The following is a 16,769-nucleotide window of genomic DNA, read 5'->3' as shown; positions in this document are numbered from 1 at the left end:
CTTTGGAAGCTTTTAAACAGAGGCTGGATGGCCATCTGTCAGGGGTGATTTGAATGCAATATTCCTGCTTCTTGTCAGAATGGGGTTGGACTGGATGGCCCAGGAGGTCTCTTCCAACTCTTTGATTCTATGATTCTATAAATACTGGTAAATGCATCCATTTGGCTGACAATCTCAACCCAAGCTTACTTTTTGTGACAGGGCTTATATGATGAGCCTCCTGAACAATCATGCTAGGGCTTATTTTCTGGGAAATATGGTAGTCCATCTTTTATGCAGCAGTTTAGGAAGAATTTTAAAATAGGGGAGTCGTTCACAAAACTTCAATGTGGTGTCACTGGATGCAAAACAGAGCAGCTCCTTCCTGATTTACAAGGTACCAATTTGATTGTTTTGCATCCTACGGAGTCAACTAGGTATAACCAAAGAGTGCCTTTGAATTGAGAGGAAAATACAGGATCAGAAGAGGAACCAAATCCTCTCCTTACCTGTTCACTGACCTGGAACATCCCTTTGTCGTTACCTGTTTTAACAGCAAGAGAGAAGGAAATTCCTGAGCTCCCAACAAATTGAAGGCAATGTTTAACGTTGCGAGGAAATCAAGACGGTTTGGAGGAACGAACTAGGAATCAACACAGAGCCTGATAAGCGACATTTGGACTTAAAAGGCTCTATGTGATGATGAGGAAGAAAGAGTCAGATGCTGCGTTTTTCAAAACTTGTGCGGTCACGAACGGTTGCAAGAAGAAGATATTTTCCCTAAATGCAGCTTTGCTTGCATCCTCTTCTGGGGAAATTTTCCCACCTCAGGACACAACCTTCTGCAATCCAAACCCTGGCCAGGATCCAAACGTTCCAGGCCTGTCATTTGTCTGTGCCACCGACCACCTTCGTTGTCCTTGATGCAGTGTCCACGGCCGGTGAAGGTGGACAGGCTCTTTCTACGGAGTAGGGGAAGACCCAAAGCTGATCTTCTTGGCTATCTCTAGGTCGGACTTGGCCACCAGAAACCGCAGTTTCTTTCCACCGGATCGGATAAGGTCCACCGCACTGAAAGAAAAGAAGAAAGGGGAGAAAGAGCCCAGAAATCAGTGAGAGAAACCTTAATCTGCTTGGAGTTCACTCTTTCTCTTACAGTTCTGTCATACAAAACAGTGTTTCTCAACCTTCCTAATGCTGCAACCCCTTAATCCAGTTCCTCATGTCGTGGTGACCACCAACCATAACATTATTGTATTGTCGAAGGCTTTCATGGCCGGAATCACTGGGTTGTTGTAGGTTTTTTCGGACTATATGGCCATGATCTAGAGCAGTGTTTCTCAACCTGGGGGTCGCGACCCCTGCAGGGGTCGTGAGGAGGTATCAGGGGGGTCGCCAAAGACCATCAGAAAACACAGTATTTTCTGTTGGTCATGGGGGTTTTGTGTGGGCAGTTTGGCCCAATTTTATTGTTGATGGGGTTCAGAATGCTCTTTGATTGTAGGTGAACTATAAATCCCAACAACTACAACTCCCAAATGTCATGGTCTATTTTCCCCAAACTCCACCAGTGTTTACATTTGGGCATATTGAGTATTTGTGCCAAGTTTGGTCCAGATACTGAGGATGCTTGCCAGGAGAAAAATTGCCTCCAGAACATGGCCATATAGCCTGGAAAAACCTACAACAACCCTCCCAGTGTTTTCTGTTGGCCATGGGAGTTTTGTGTGCCAGGTTTGGTTCAATTTCGTCATTGGTGGAGTTGTAAGTGAACTATAAATCCCAACAACTCGAACTCCCAAATAACTCCCAAATAACAAAATCAATCAATTCCCCCTCCTCCCAATCCCACCACTATTTGGGCATATCGGGTATTTGTGCCAAATTTGATCCAGTGAAAATACATCCTGCTTATCAGATAATTGTAGTACCATTCATAACAGGAGCAAAATTACAGTTATGAAGTAGCAAAATAATGTTATGGTTGGGGGTCACCACTACATGAGGAACTGTATTAAGGGGTCGCGGACTTAGGAAGGTTGAGAAACACTGCTGTGTGGCCATGTTCTAAGAAGCATTCTTTCCTTGCCATACAATGCCATACAGCCCGAAAAACCTACAACAACCCAGTGATTCCGGCCATGAAAGGTTTTCCCCTGACATTAAGTCCAGTCGTGTCCGACTCTAGGGCGTGGTGCTCACCTCCATTTCTAAGCCAAAGAGCCAGCGTTGTCTGTAGACACCTCCAAGGTCATGTGGCCGGCATGACTGCAAGGAGTGCCGTTACCTTCCCACAGGAGCAGTACCTGTTGATCTACTCACATTTGCATGTATTCAAACTGCTAGGTTGGCAGAAGCTGGGGCTAATAGTAGGTCCTCAAGCTGCACCCCGGATTTGAACCTACGACCTTTCAGTCAACAAGTTCAGCAGCTCAGTGCTTTAACCCACTGCGCCACCGGGAGCTCTGGCACTTTGAATATAGACCGGAAATTTATGGGCAACCAGTTAGCAACCTGGCTGCCAACCTTTGCACCAGTTGCAGCTTCCGGGCCGTCTTCAAAGTAAGCCCCACATAGAGTGCATTACAGTAATCCAGTCTGGGTGTAACTAAGGCATGGACCACTGTAGCCTAGTCAGGCTTCTCGAGGTATAGCTGAACGTGGAGCATGAGTTTTAACTCTACAAAGGCCCTCTTGGCTACTACCGACACCTGAGCATCAAGCGTCAGCGCTGAGTCTAGGAGGAACCCCAGACTGCAAACCTGTGTCCTCAGAGGGAGTGGAAACCCTCTCAAGCACAGGTAGCTACCCTAGACCCCGATTAGCCTCATGACTGGCCAGGAGGACCTCTGTCTTGTCTAGATTAAGCATGTTGGCTCTCATCCAGTCCATCACAGCGGCTAGGCACTGGTCCAGGATCTGGTCCAGGATCTGGGGCGCTTCCTTGGAATTAGGTGGAAAAGAGTAGTAGAGTTGCGTGTCATCGCGTAGAGATGGCACCGAACTCCAAAACTCCGAATGACCTCACCCAGCGGTTTCATGTAGATGTGGCCTGCATCAATAGGAGCCTAGTGTCTAGATCTAGGGAAGTCATGCTCCCCATGCTCTATTCTGCTTTGGTTAGACCACCCCTGGAATATTGTGTCCAATTCTGGGCACCACAATTCAAGAGAGATATTGACAAGCTGGAATGTGTCCAGAGGAGGGTGACTCAAATGATCAAGGGTCTGGAGAACAAGCCCTATGAGGAGTGGCTTAAGGAGCTGGGCATGTTTAGCCTGAAGAAGAGAAGGCTGAGAGGAGATATGATAGCCATGTATAAACATGTGAGAGGAAGCCTCAGGGAGGAGGGAGCAAGCTTGTTTTCTGCTTCCCTGGAGACTAGGACACAATGGAACAATGGCTTCAAACTACAAGAGAGGAGATTCCATCTGAACATGAGGAAGAACTTCCTGACTGTGAGAGCCGTTCAGCAGTGGAACTCTCTGCCCTGGAATGTGGTGGAAGCTCCTCCTTTGGATGCTTTTAAGCAAAGGCTGGATGACTATCTGTCGGGGCTGCTTTGAATGTGATTTTCCTGCTTCTTGGCAGAATGGGGAGACCTTGTCAAAACCCAATTTTGCCAAGAAGCAGCAAAATTGCATTCAAAGCACCCCCAAAAGATGGCCATCCAGCCTGTGTTTCAAACCTCCAAAGCAGGAGGCTCCACCACACTCCAGGCCAGAGAGTTCCACTGATGAACAGCTCTCACAGTCAGGAAGTTCTTCCTCAGGTTCAGGTGGAATCTCCATGTGGATTGGATGGCCCACAATGTCTCTTCCAACTCTAGGATTCTATGATTCTAAAGACTAAATGGCTATCTGCATGGCAGAAGGGGGTTAGACTTGATGTCTCTTGAGGCCTCCTTCCAAACGCATGAGTCTCTATAATATATTCTGAATTTTAAAATGCTGCCTTGCACAGAAAGTACTGTCTCCAGATCTCTTCCAACTCTAGGATGCCAAGCATTTAGGGCAGGCATGGGGAACCTTCGGCCCTCCAGGTGTGGTGGACTTCAACTCCCACAATTCCTTGAGGCTCGGCATTCGCCCCAAAGGCTTACCTTGGCCCAAGGAATTGTGGGAGTTGAAGTCCACCACACCTGGAGGGCCGAAGGTTCCTGACCCCTGATTTAGGAAATGGGCATACTCAACCTGTACGGTGTAGACATGACCCTGGAAATGGCAATCTAAAAATCGGAACAGTTTCAGGACAAGCGACAGGGACAGAAAATATACAGCCTGGAGGTTAAAAGAAAACCAACTGACATCTAAGGAAGCCTGAGCGCATCACGGAAACTGAATGAGCTTCTTGAGTTGTAGCACATGTCCCTGCTTGCTTATGCAGTTCTGCACCATCAGTAGCGGTTCCCTTTGTGCCTACCTCTGGTAGTCAGAACCAATGAGGCTTGTGCCATTGACGGCCAGGATCCGGTCCCCAATGGAGAGTCTGCCGTCGGCTGCTGCAGGGCTGTCCTGGATCAGAGTCCTGATGTAGATTCCGGGAGAATTCAAGGGGGTGTGCTGGAGAAGCAGAATGAGAAAGAGAATTGTGGGTTTGCAAAAAGGCCGCAGGTGGGTGGCTTTGGGGGAGGAGGACTTCTGCATCTGCAGAGGACTTTGGTCCAGGATTTGTGGCAGAGAAGCCAGCGCCAGCTCCAAAATGAATGACTCCATCTAATTCACTCTGGCCTTCTATCTAGCCTATGGCTAGGGCCAAGGATTAAGGGGCTGTAATCGGCAACGATGCTGAATCACGGAAGAGACTGCAAAGCCATCTAATTGAATCCCCTGCCAGGAATACTGAAGCACTCCTGATTGGTACCCACCCAATCCCTGCTTGGCCCCAAAGAGGGAGAGTCTGCCACCCACAGAGGCAATGCAACAACAATAATCTATGTATATAATAAAAGTCAGTGTTTGTATGCGAAGGACGGTAGGTGTATGTGACAGCGTTCTGATTGGCTGCCACTGTGGTACAATTGGCATATGGTCTCAGCATCTCACGGTTCTCTCAACGTCTTCGTCAGAAGCATCATGATGTCCCCGCAGATCTTTCCTTATCAGGAACAGATGGAAGTCCGACGGTGCTAAATCTGAACTGTATGGAGGATGTCGTACGGTGGTGAGATCCAGTCTCTGAAGTTTCAAGTCTGTGCACTTTCATTTCAGGCATCAGCATCCTGGGTACTCATCATGCATAGATCTTCCAATAGCCAAACAAAGCAATAATGTGACCCACACGTTCTTGTGAAATCCCGATTATGCTTGAAATTTCTCTCTGAGTGATACAACGATCGTCCTGAATCAATCTGTCAATCTTTTGCTTGTGAAACTCGGTGGTTGCCGTCACAGGACATCCAACTCTTTGTTTGTTATGCAAGTCAGATGTTCCCACCTCAACATCTTTAAACTTACTCGCCCAACGATGCACAGCACTCACATCAACACAATCCCCATAAACAGCTTGCATTCTCTGGTGAATCTCCTTTGGGGTGATACCTTTTGCTGTCAAGAATTCAGTGACTACACGTTGCTTAAGTCACATTGACTGACCGTCTGTGCAGGGTTCCATACTTTGCACTTTAACAACACAACTGTTCAATACTAAGACTTCCCGCCAAAATGGAACTGTAGAGGAGAGACCACTGAACAAGTCAGTACCTCTGCATACCAGTACTGCCATCTGTGGAGAAGTTACCAAGGTGGAGGCATTACTTTTCATTCCACCCTTGTAAAATCCGCATCAACACAATCACCATAAACAGCTTGCATTCTCTGATGAATCTCCTTTTAGGTGACACCTTCTGTGGTCAAGAATTCTCTCATTGTCTTCATCAGAAGCATCATGATGTCCCCGCAGATCTTCTTTCATTATCGGGAACAGATGGAAGTCAGACGGTGCTAAATCTGGACTGTATGGAGGATGCCGTACGGTGGTGAGATCCGGTCTCTTAAGTTTTAAGTCTGTGCGCTTTCATTTCAGGCGTCAGATCTTCCTATAGCCAATTATGCTTCACTTTTCCCACATAATCACCAGACAATTGGATACATTTCTGCCAACAATCAACAAGTTTTCTGAAGCCGTCACAGAAGAAATCGACACTCTGTTTCCGCAACCAGCGTCTCACAGTTCTCTCATCCTGGGTACCCATTATGCACAGATCTTCCGATAGCCAAGCAAAGCAATAATGTGACCCACACATTCTTATGAAATGCCGATTATGCTTGAAATTTCTCTCTGAGTGATACAACAATCGTCCTGAATCAATCTGTCAACCTTTTGCTTGTGAAACTCGGTGGTTGCTGTCACAGGACGTCCAACCCTTTGTTTGTCACACAAGTCAGATGTTCCCACCTCAACATCTTTAAACTTACTCGCCCAATGTGCAGTCATTGAATTCTTGACAGCAGAAGGTGTCACCCCAAAGGAGATTCATCAGAGAATGCAAGCTGTTTATGGTGATTGTGTTGATGTGAGTACTGTGCATCGTTGGAGGCATTACTTTTCATTCAACCCTCATACTTAAACAGATGATAGTTTTGAGCACTGCTTCCAGCTCTCTGGAGAGAGAAGCTTCACCCTGGGTGGTGAGCTCATTGTTATGAAAAGAGAGAAGGCGAACAGCTCCGTGGACTCGGATCGCATTTCTTTGGCCCTTGTTTCTCCTTTGAGACGGCTGAAAGATGAACATCCCTCACGGTGTTGTTTGTTATGCGGAGTAAAAATGCGATGCCCTAATGACACCAGAAGAGCCACGTTGGATCAAAGCAAAAGGGCCAAGCAATAAATAGCTTTGGGCAGATGCAAACATGTTTTTCCACTTTGGGGGGGAGGCATTAGACTAGAATTACCTGCCTGCTCTACACCTGTATGTTGATGAATAAACACAATACACAATTAGTGTAAGTCTTCAACGCACTCCAAAGGTAAAGAAACCAGGAACTGGGAGTGTACGTTGAAAGAATGGAGGATGTTGTTGTTCATTCGTTCAGTCGTCTCCGACTCTTCGTGACCTCCTGGACCAGCCCACGCCAGAGCTCCCTGTTGGCCGTCACCACCCCCAGCTCCTTCAAGGTCAGTCCAGTCACTTCAAGGATGCCGTCCATCCATCTTGCCCTTGGTCGGCTCCTCTTCCTTTTGCCTTCCACTTTCCTCAGCATAATTGTCTTCTCTAGGCTTTGCTGTCTCCTCATGATGTGGCCAAAGGATTTCCACTTTGTCTCTCGTCTCCTTCCCTCCAGTGAGCAGTCGGGCTTTATTTCCTGGAGGATGGACTGGTTGGATCTTCTTGCAGTCCAAGGCACTCTCAGCACTTTCCTCCAACACCACAGCTCAAAAGCATCGATCTTCCTTGGCTCAGCCTTCCCTAAGGTCCAGCTCTCACATCCGTAGGTGACTACAGGGAATACCATGGCTTTGACTAGGCAATGGATCTTGGTTGCCAGTCTGATGTCTCTACTCTTCACTCTTTGATCGAGACTGGACATTGCTCTCCTCCCAAGAAGGAAGCGTCTTCTGATTTCCTGGCCACAGTCTGCATCTGCACTCATCTTTGCGCCTAGAAATACAAAGTCTGTCACGGCCTCCACGTTTTCTCCCTCTATTTCCCAGTTGTCAATCATTCTTGTTGCCATAATCTTGGCTTTTTTGATGTTTAGCTGCAACCCGGCTTTTGCGCTTTCTCCTTTCACCTTGATGAGAAGGCTCCTCAGCTCCTCCTCGCTTTCGGCCATCAGAGTGGTGTCATCTGCATATCTGAGGTTGTTCATGTTTCTTCCAGCAATTTTCACCCCAGCTTTGCATTCATCCAGCCCCGCACATCGCATGATGTGTTCTGCATACAAGTTAAAAAGGTTGGGTGAGAGGATGCAGCCTTGCCGTACGCCTTTCCCAATCTTGAACCAGTCTGTTGTTCCGTGGTCAGTTCTGACTGTTGCGACTTGGTCCTTGTACAGATTCCTCAGGAGAGAGGGAAGGGGGCTTGGGATGCCCATCCCACCCAGAACTTGCCACCATTTATTATGATCCATAATAAATTGGAGGATGCAAAAGGCATATTTCAATATGCAGGAAGGACAGGTGAGCACAGATAGGTAGTGCCAAGGTAATAGTGTACTTCTGCTTCACCTCACCAGCAGAGCATGTTTGCATTACTGGTACCCTCCAGAGTGTGTTAAGACTGCAACTTCCATTACTCCATAGTGTTGGGGTTCAGCCTGAGTGTGAACCTGAACCTGATTCTCTGATTGTATTTCCTGATGCTACTGAAAATGTTTTTCCTGATGCTAATGAAAATGTTGATTCTGAGGTCAGTGTAGAAGAAACTTCAGCAGGCTTGGAAAGTGAAAGTACACATTCTCATGAGAATGTTTCAGAGCCAAGCAGTGATCGCTCTCCAGAGCAGCTAACACCTGGGATCCTTAATGAGGATAGAAGAGGACAGATTTGGCAAAACAGGGGTGAATCGCAGAGTCTGCGAAGGTCAGCCAGATTGAAAGAAAAAGAAACAAGGGCTTCAAAGCCTGGAGGCGTGTCACGAAACAGATTCCTCGGCTTTAAGTGCCTCTCGCCGGGTTAGATCAGGCATCGTTTTAGACTTCTTCTTTTTTTGTCGTGTCAGAGCAACCAATCCATTATATTACATTTCTAACAGAACAAAGCAAACAAACAGAAAAATACACAACTTGTGAGTTTGGTAGCTGGTTAAATGTCCTTTGACCAGTATCTGGCCACTTGGAGTGCTTCCGGTGTTGCTGCAAGAAGGTCCTCCATTGTGCATGTGGCAGGGCTCAGGTTGCATTGCAGCAGGTGGTCAGTGGTTTGCTCTTCTCCGCACTTGCATGTCGAGGATTCTACTTTGTAGTCCCATTTCTGAAGGTTGGCTCTGCATCTCGTGGTGCTAGAGCGCAGTCTGTTCAGTGCCTTCCAAGTCGCCCAGTCCTCTGTGTGCCCAGGGGGGAGTCTCTCATTTGTATCAGCCATTGGTTGAGGTGCTGGGTTTGAGCCTGCCACTTTTGGACTCTCGCTTGCTGAGGCGTTCCAGCGAGTGTCTCTGTAGATCTTAGAAAACTATGTCTAGATTTAAGTCGTTGGCGTGCTGGCTGATACCCAAACAGGGGATGAGCTGGAGATGTCTCTGCCTTGGTCCTTTCACTATTGGCTGCTACTTCCCGGCGGATGTCAGGTGGTGCAATACCGGCTAAGCAGTGTAATTTCTCCAGTGGTGTAGGGCGCAGGCACCCCATGATAATGCGACATGTCTCATTAAGAGCCACATCCACTGTTTTAGTGTGTTCCACACTGGGCATGCATACTCAGCAGCAGAGTAGCACAGCGCAAGGGCAGATGTCTTCACTGTATCTGGTTGTGATCCCCAGGTTGTGCCAGTCAGCTTTCGTATGATATTGTTTCTAGCACCCACTTTTTGCTTGATGTTCAGGCAGTGCTTCTTGTAGGTAAGAGCATGGTCCAAAGTGACTCCCAGGTATTTAGACTGAGGCATTACCTTGGCAGATCTCCCGTTTCCTGTGGCCTTCATCCCAAGAGGCTTCTAGTGCTCCAAGTACGGTTAGTGGATTGCTAACAGGTTCCAGGATTTTACAGTGTTGCTTTTGGTTTTTGATCTAGTTCATGGATATTTCTGATTGCTGATTTTTACTGTGGCTTTTTGACTTTGCATTTTCCTCTATTTTGTAACCTTTTCTCATCAATAAAAAGGGATTGATTTTCCCCACAGTCAAGTGTGGTGGATTGTTGTCTTAGGGTCTCGTTTCCTGCTCTGGGTTGCAACACATAGCCAGGTGGCAGAAATGATGTCCTACACCAGTGGTTCTCAACTTGTGGGTCCCCAGATGTTTTGGCCTTCAACTCCCAGAAATCCTAACAGCTGGTATACTGGCTGGGATTTCTGGGAATTGTAGGCCAAAACACCTGGGGAGCCACAGGTTGAGAACCACTGGCCTACACCAAAAGTTTCATCTTCTCCCAAAATAATGGCAACTCAACAAGCCTACAGGAGAAGACCTTAGCCCACCGAGTCTTGTTTCTTGGGCCACCACCTACCAGACCATCGATCAGCCCCATCCCCAAGCCGATGGGTCCCTTTTCCAGTTCCACCACAAAGACGTAGCAGAAGTCATCTGTAGCTGAGCTGCGACTCGAAGAAGCAGGAGTTGGGAAGTCATAAGGTGTTGGTGAAGAACCTGGGGAGAAACCAAGAAAGAAAGGCTTGTCAGTCTTACAGACATTTCACCTTCTAGAAGTACTTGTAGACCAGCAAAGGTGGACTCTGTAGAGCAGCATTTCTCAACCTGGGGGTCAGGACCCATGGAGAGGTAGCAAGGGGGGTGTCAGAGGGGCCACCAAAGACCACCAGAAAACATAGTATTTTCTGGGTTGTTGTTGGTTTTTTCGGGCTATATGGCCATGGTCTTCTAGAGGCATTCTCTCCTGATGTTTTGCCTGCATCTATGGCAAGCATCCTCAGAGGTAGTGAGGTCTGTTGGAACTAGGAAAAGGGGTTCATATATCTGTGGAATGACCAGGGTGGGACAAAGGACTCTTGTCTGCTGGAGCTAGGTGTGAATGTTTCAACTGACCACCTTAATTAGCATTTGATGGCCTGGCAGTGCCTGGGGGAATCTTTTGTTGAGAGGGGAGTGGATGTGCCTGATTGTTTCCTCTCTGTTGTTTTGTTGTTGTAATTTTAGAGTTTTTTTTTAATACTGGTAGCCAGATTTTGTTCATTTTCATGGTTTCCTCCTTTCTGTTGAAATTGTCCACATGCTTGTGGATTTCAATGGCTTCTCTGTGTAGTCTAGTCTAGTGTAGTATAGTGTAGGCGTAGTAACACCTAGCTCCAGCAGACAAGAGTCCTTTCTCCCACCCTGGTCATTCTACAGATATATAAACCCATTTTCCTACTTCCAACAGACCTCACTACCTCTGAGGATGCTTGCCATAGATGCAGGCAAAACGTCAGGAGAGAATGCCTCTAGAACATGGCCATATAGCCCGAAAAAACCTACAACAACCCAATGATTCCAGCAATGAAAGCCTTCGACAATACATAGTATTTTCTGTTGGTCAGGGGGATTCTGTGTGGGAAGTTTGGCCCAATGATATTGTTGGTGGAGTTCAGAATGCTCTTTGATTGTAGGTGAACTATAGAGCCCAGCAACTACAACTTCCAAATGTCAAGGTTTGTTTTCCCCAAACTCCACTAGTGTTCACATTTGGGCATATTGAGTATCCATGCCAAGTTTGGTCCAGATCCATCATCATTTGAGTCCACAGTGCTCTCTGGATGTAGGTGAACTACAACTCCCAAATTCAATGTCAAAGCCCACCAAATCCAGTATTTTTTTGTTGGTCATGGGAGTTCTGTGTGCCACGTTTGGTTCAATTCTATCATTGGTGGAGTTCAGAATGCATTTTGTTTGTAGGTGAACTATAAAGCCCAGCAACTACAACTCCCAAATGTCAAGATCTATTTTTCCCAAACTCCACCAGTGTTCACATTTGGGCATATTGAGTATTCGTGTAGAGTTTGGTCCAGATCCATCATTGTTTGAGTGCACAGTGCTCGCTTGATGTAGGTGAACTACAACTCCAAAACTCAAGGTCAAGGCCCACCAAAATTAGTATTTTCTGTTGGTCATGGGAGATTTGTGTTTAAAGTTTGGCCCAATTCTATTGTTGGCATAGTTCAGAATGCTCTTTGATTGTAGGTGAACTATACATCCCAGCAAGTACAACTCCCAAATGACAAAATCAACCCCCCACCACCACACCAGTAGTCAAATTTGGGTATAATTGATATGTGTGCCAAATTTGGTCCAATGAATGATGATGCATCCTGCCTATCAGATATTTACATTACGATTCAAAACAGGAGCAAAATGACAGTGATGGAAGTAGCAACAAAAATAATTTCATGGTTGGGGGTCACCACAACATGAGGGATTGAGGCATTAGGAAGGTTGAGAAACACTGTTGTCGAGGTTGTAACACAGAACTATTCAATTCAATTCCCCAATAACGTATGCATAACTACATCACCTGATGGCTGCTATCCAATATTCCCCCTGCATAGCATAAATATAAACATATGGAAATGAAGTATGTCACCACTATGCCACCACTATGCAGTATAGTGAGCAAAATAGTGCTGTTGACGGGAGTGAGAACAGAGCCCCCCCCAGATGATCTTAAGAGTACGAGATGGGTCGTAGGGGCAGATGCGTTCGGACAAGTAAGCTGGGCCAGAACCGTATAGAGCAGTGGTTCTCAACCTTCCTAATGGCGTGACACCTTAATACAGTCCCTCATGTTGTGGTGACCCCCAACCATAATATTGTTTTCGTTGCTACTTCATAACAGTCATTTTACTACTGTTATAAATCATAATGTAAATATCTGATATGCAGGATGCATTTTCATTCACTGGACCAAACTGGGCACAAATACCCAATACGCCCAAATGTGAATGCTAGTGGGGTCGGGGGGAGGATTGATTTTGTAATTTGGGAGTTGTAGTTGCTGGGATTTATAGTTCACTTATAATCAAAGAGCATTCTGAACTCCACCAGCGATTGATTTGAACCAAACTTGGCTTCCATGAACAATGGAAAACACTGGAAGGGTTTGATGGGCATTGACCTTGGGTTTGGGAGTTGTAGTTCACCTATAACCAGAAAGCACTGTGGACTCATGCAATGGTGGATCTGGACCAAACTTGGAACGAATACTCAATATGCCCAAATGTGAACACTGGTGGACCTTGGGGAAAATAGATCTTGACATATGGGAGTTGTAGTTGCTGGGATTTATAGTTCATTACAATCAAAGAACATTCTGAACTCCACCAGCGATAGAATTGGCTCAAACTTCCCACATGGAATCACCATGACCATCGGAAAACACTGTGTTTTCTTATGGTGTTTGGTGACCCCTCTGACACCCCCTCGCGACCCCCTCAGGGGTCCCGACCCCCAGGTTGAGAAACACTGGTATAGAGCTTTATGGGTCAAAATTAGGCTTGGAGATGAACCAGCAGCCAGTGGAGTTGGCATAACAGGGTAATTGTAGTCTAACAATTGCTTTCCCCCCAGCTTTGCTCCTGAAAACTCTGGACCTTTGTGGCTCTGTCCAGGGGAGGAGGACAGCTCATCATCCTCCCGGCGTCCTCCATGCGGTGGGAGATGTATCCAGAGGACACTTGGAGATGCATCAAGACCCACCGGGAACCAAGCTCTCCTCTGAGGAGACTGGATTCATGTCTCTCCAAATGAACTTGGCAAGCGCGCTCCTCCAGCTGCTCCCGCCGAGTGACTCACAAGAAATGGCAAGGGAAGAAAATGGGAACGTTTTGCAGCTGCAGCCTTGAAGGCCGGGAGAGATTCTTGGCAACCTGAAGAGCTTTGGTCAGCAACTCATTTGGCCAGAGACGGATCTCCTCTCCACAGACAGGGCTGAAAGTGCGGGTCTGCCCAAGGAGGCGAAAATGCTGGAGGAGGGAAAAAACTGCGCAATTAACACTTCTAGGCAATTTTTAAATAAGAGTGTTGTGTCGGAATGGGTGCCCACGCACAGCTCCAGGCTACTGGATGTCCTGGCATTCAGACACCCACTGGAAACTAAGGAACAATCCCACCCGTGCATTTCATCCCATCTCTGTTTGAGGATTTTCTTCAAAGTTGCTGCTAAGCCAAAATGAAAATATTATTGTTGTAGGTTTTTCCCGGGCTATATGGCCATGTTCTAGAGGCATTTTCCCCTGACGTTTCGCCTGCATCTATGGCAAGCATCCTCAGAGGTAGTGAGGTCTGTTGGAAACTAGGAAAAAGGGTTTATATATCTGTGGAATGACCAGGGTGGGACAAAGGACTCTTGTCTGCTGGAGCTAGGTGTGAATGTTTCAACTGACCACCTTGATTAGCGTTTAATGGCTTGGAAGTGCCTGGGCTGACTCAGAGGAACAGTCTTGGCAAGAAAACCTCATGATAGGCTTCCCTTAGTGTTTTCCTGCCTAATGTATCTATTTATCGGTCAGTTCACATAGTGAGGGTCGGTAATGTGGAAACACTCTTAGTCTGGGGTAATCAAAATGTGGTTTGGTGGTGTAGAGGTGTGTAACCACTCTAGTCTTCCTCCGGTCACTCTTGGCGGTGCTTTTGTGCCCAACCAGAAGAACCATCAACCTTGGAAACTTAGTCAATCCACTCAGCAGAAGCTGAACTTATCGAGATCTTATTCAAATTCAAGTTCTCAATGCCCAGCCCAGCGCTCATTCCAATTAAGGGCAGCTGGTAAATCACCAGCAATGATAAGCTCTACCAACCAAAAGGTTGCCAGTTCGAAGCCCTGGGTTGGCATGAGCTCCTGACTGTCAGCCCAGCTTACTGTTTACCTAAGCACTTCGAAAATAACTTAGAGCTGTAACTAGAGAAATTAGGTACCGCTAAAAAGCAGGGGAGATATTTTACGACATCATAAAAGAAAAAGATCAGAAAATGCTCAGCAACCAAAAGGAAGGCAGAAATCCTGATGGTTCTTTGTCATAGAGGATGGAGAGACAGCACCTCCCTGTGGCTGGATTAGAGCACAACCTCCAAGGCGCCAAAAAGCTGGACGTCGACACAACGTACCTCTTGTCTGTCTTGTCTGTCCAAAATGGCGTTGAATGTTTGCCATGTGTGTACTGTGATCCGCCCTGAGTCCCCTTGGGGAGATAGGGCGGGATATAAATAAAGTGTTATCTATATATATAAATCTGTAAGGGGCGTCCAACGGGACAGCAAAACTCAAAAACCACCCAACGAAAATTAACCAAAATTCCCATGCACATACCTCAACCCACAAGGTACAAACATATAGAATCAAAATAAAAAACAACACAACAACACACTCACAAAAGGACAAAACAACTGAGCATGCGCAATGGTGCAAAGTCCCCGGCGCGCGCACATGGCCAAACGGCCAACGCACCCTCCGCACCTCCCTCCCCCCTCCGCCGAAGCCCCGCCCACACCCACCGAGGCCCCGCCCCTGCACTCCTCCTCCTCCCACCCCCCTCCATTGTAGCTGCTGGGATTTATAGTTTACCTATAATCAAAGCATTCTGAACTCCACCAATGACGGAATTAAACCAAATGTGGCACACAGGACTCCCATGAGAAGGGGTAAGCATTGGGAAGGGAGAAAGGAAGGAAGGAGGGAAGGCAGGAAAGAAAGAGGTACTGAAGGAAGGAAGAAAAGAAAGTAGAAAAGAAAGAAAAATAAAAGGAAGGAAAGGCAGGAAAGAGGTAAAGAAGGAAGGAGAAAAGGAAATAAAAAATGAAAGGAGGAAGGAAACATGGAGGGAAGAAAGGAGGCAAAGGAAGAAAGGGGGAGGGAATGACGGAAAGAGAGAAGGATGAAACCAAGGAGCGAAAGAAGGAAAGAAAGAAAGAAAGAAAGAGGTAGAGAAGGAAGAAAGGAGAGAAAGGGGGAGACAAAGGGGGAAGGAATAGGTAGGTACCTCTCTTTCATAATACTCCAGATATCTACCTCTACTTTGAAAAGATTTACTATAGGCCACAGCAACACGTGGCAGGGTACAACTAGTTATGTTATAATGCCCTTCTTACCTTCAGAAATGGTGGTTTTGGCACCACTGAAGCCATTCCTTCGAGGGTCCATCACACTTTTCCCCAGGTTGGTCTCTGGAGCAAGTTCGAGACTTGTGGAGTCGAAGGTGAGAGGCGTGTTTGGCGGGGTCAGCAAGCATGACGGGTCGGGCGGCCCCACGGCTGACTTGACGCCATTCTTGCCCTGCGACCCCTCCAAGCGGAGCTGCTGCAAGGCTTCGGGAAGCGGCAACTCGCAGGCGTCATTCTCCCGAGCAGAGCCATTGGCATTGTGGACGGCTTCGATCCTTGGTTCTGCATAGCTGACGGGTCGCCTGCGGTTCACCTGACCAAAGGTGCTTGTAACCACGGACAAGCCGGTGGTTGTTGTTTTGGAGTCCACTTGGGGGCTGGTTTGGCAGCTGATCGCCTCGGTCTTTAAAGGAAAGGCACAAAGACACGGGTCAGCAACAGAGATTAAAAGATGGGCTAAAAACCAACCTTAAAAATGTGGAATCAACATTGAGGACTGGGAAGCCTTGCCCCTAAATCACTCGAACTGGAGGGCAGCTGTGGATTTTGCTAATGGATTTTGAAGAGGCACGAATGGAGGGCAAGAGGAAGAAAGCACATCAAGCAAACCCTTATCAGGACCACCTTCTACCTGGAAATCAACATCCTCATTAGGATATACCTTGGAAGGTATATCAATTAGAAAATGTTGACCATTTCCACTCCCTTGGCAGCCACCTCTTGTCAAAACCCAGAAGCCTTAAACCCCGCCAGACACAGATTAAAGGTTCAAACACAGCTTTATTGTAAACAAAAGGACCAAAAAAAGCACTAAAATGCAGTGCTTAGGTCTGCTGGAGCAATTTGGCACCAAAAACAAGTCAATAGGAGAACCAAAAATATAATCCGGATTATAGCGCTGCCTCTTAAACCAAAGATGAAGCAAATTGCTTAAAAATCAAAATGTAGCAAGAACACAGTCTTTAAAGGTGATAAAACGTGGTTTCAAAACGGAAAGTTGTTAAAGTCACAAAGATATTAGAAAACAAAGTCCAGAAGTCCAAAAGCGGAGTCAAACTAGTCCGTAGTCAATTCCGTAGAGCAGCAAGCTGGAACGTTGAAGTCACC

The 16,769-nt window shown here is 46.8% G+C and overlaps 1 protein-coding gene across 2 annotated transcripts in view; it reads right to left on the bottom strand.

Moving 5' to 3' along the window:
- Window positions 1-14: 14 nt before the first annotated feature.
- The window catches only part of LOC137094796 (ras-associating and dilute domain-containing protein-like), a 152,172-nt gene continuing 135,417 nt past the window's right edge, over window positions 15-16,769 (bottom strand). Inside the window, exons 12-15 of one of the 2 annotated variants that reach the window (XM_067460553.1) lie at window positions 15,651-16,065; window positions 10,084-10,223; window positions 4,402-4,541; window positions 15-1,050 (exon numbers count right to left, since the gene is read on the bottom strand). In XM_067460553.1, coding sequence (XP_067316654.1) covers window positions 942-1,050; window positions 4,402-4,541; window positions 10,084-10,223; window positions 15,651-16,065 — 804 coding nt within the window. In that variant the 3' untranslated portion in view covers window positions 15-941. The remainder of the gene's footprint in view (window positions 1,051-4,401; window positions 4,542-10,083; window positions 10,224-15,650; window positions 16,066-16,769) is intronic. The other variant, XM_067460554.1, reaches the window with a different exon arrangement.

This window comes from Anolis sagrei, chromosome X (assembly GCF_037176765.1).
Source record: "Anolis sagrei isolate rAnoSag1 chromosome X, rAnoSag1.mat, whole genome shotgun sequence".
Classification (NCBI taxonomy): Eukaryota; Metazoa; Chordata; class Lepidosauria; order Squamata; family Dactyloidae; genus Anolis; species Anolis sagrei.
Note: the sequence above shows the minus strand (reverse complement) of the source record. Positions and strands in the feature narration are given on the sequence as shown.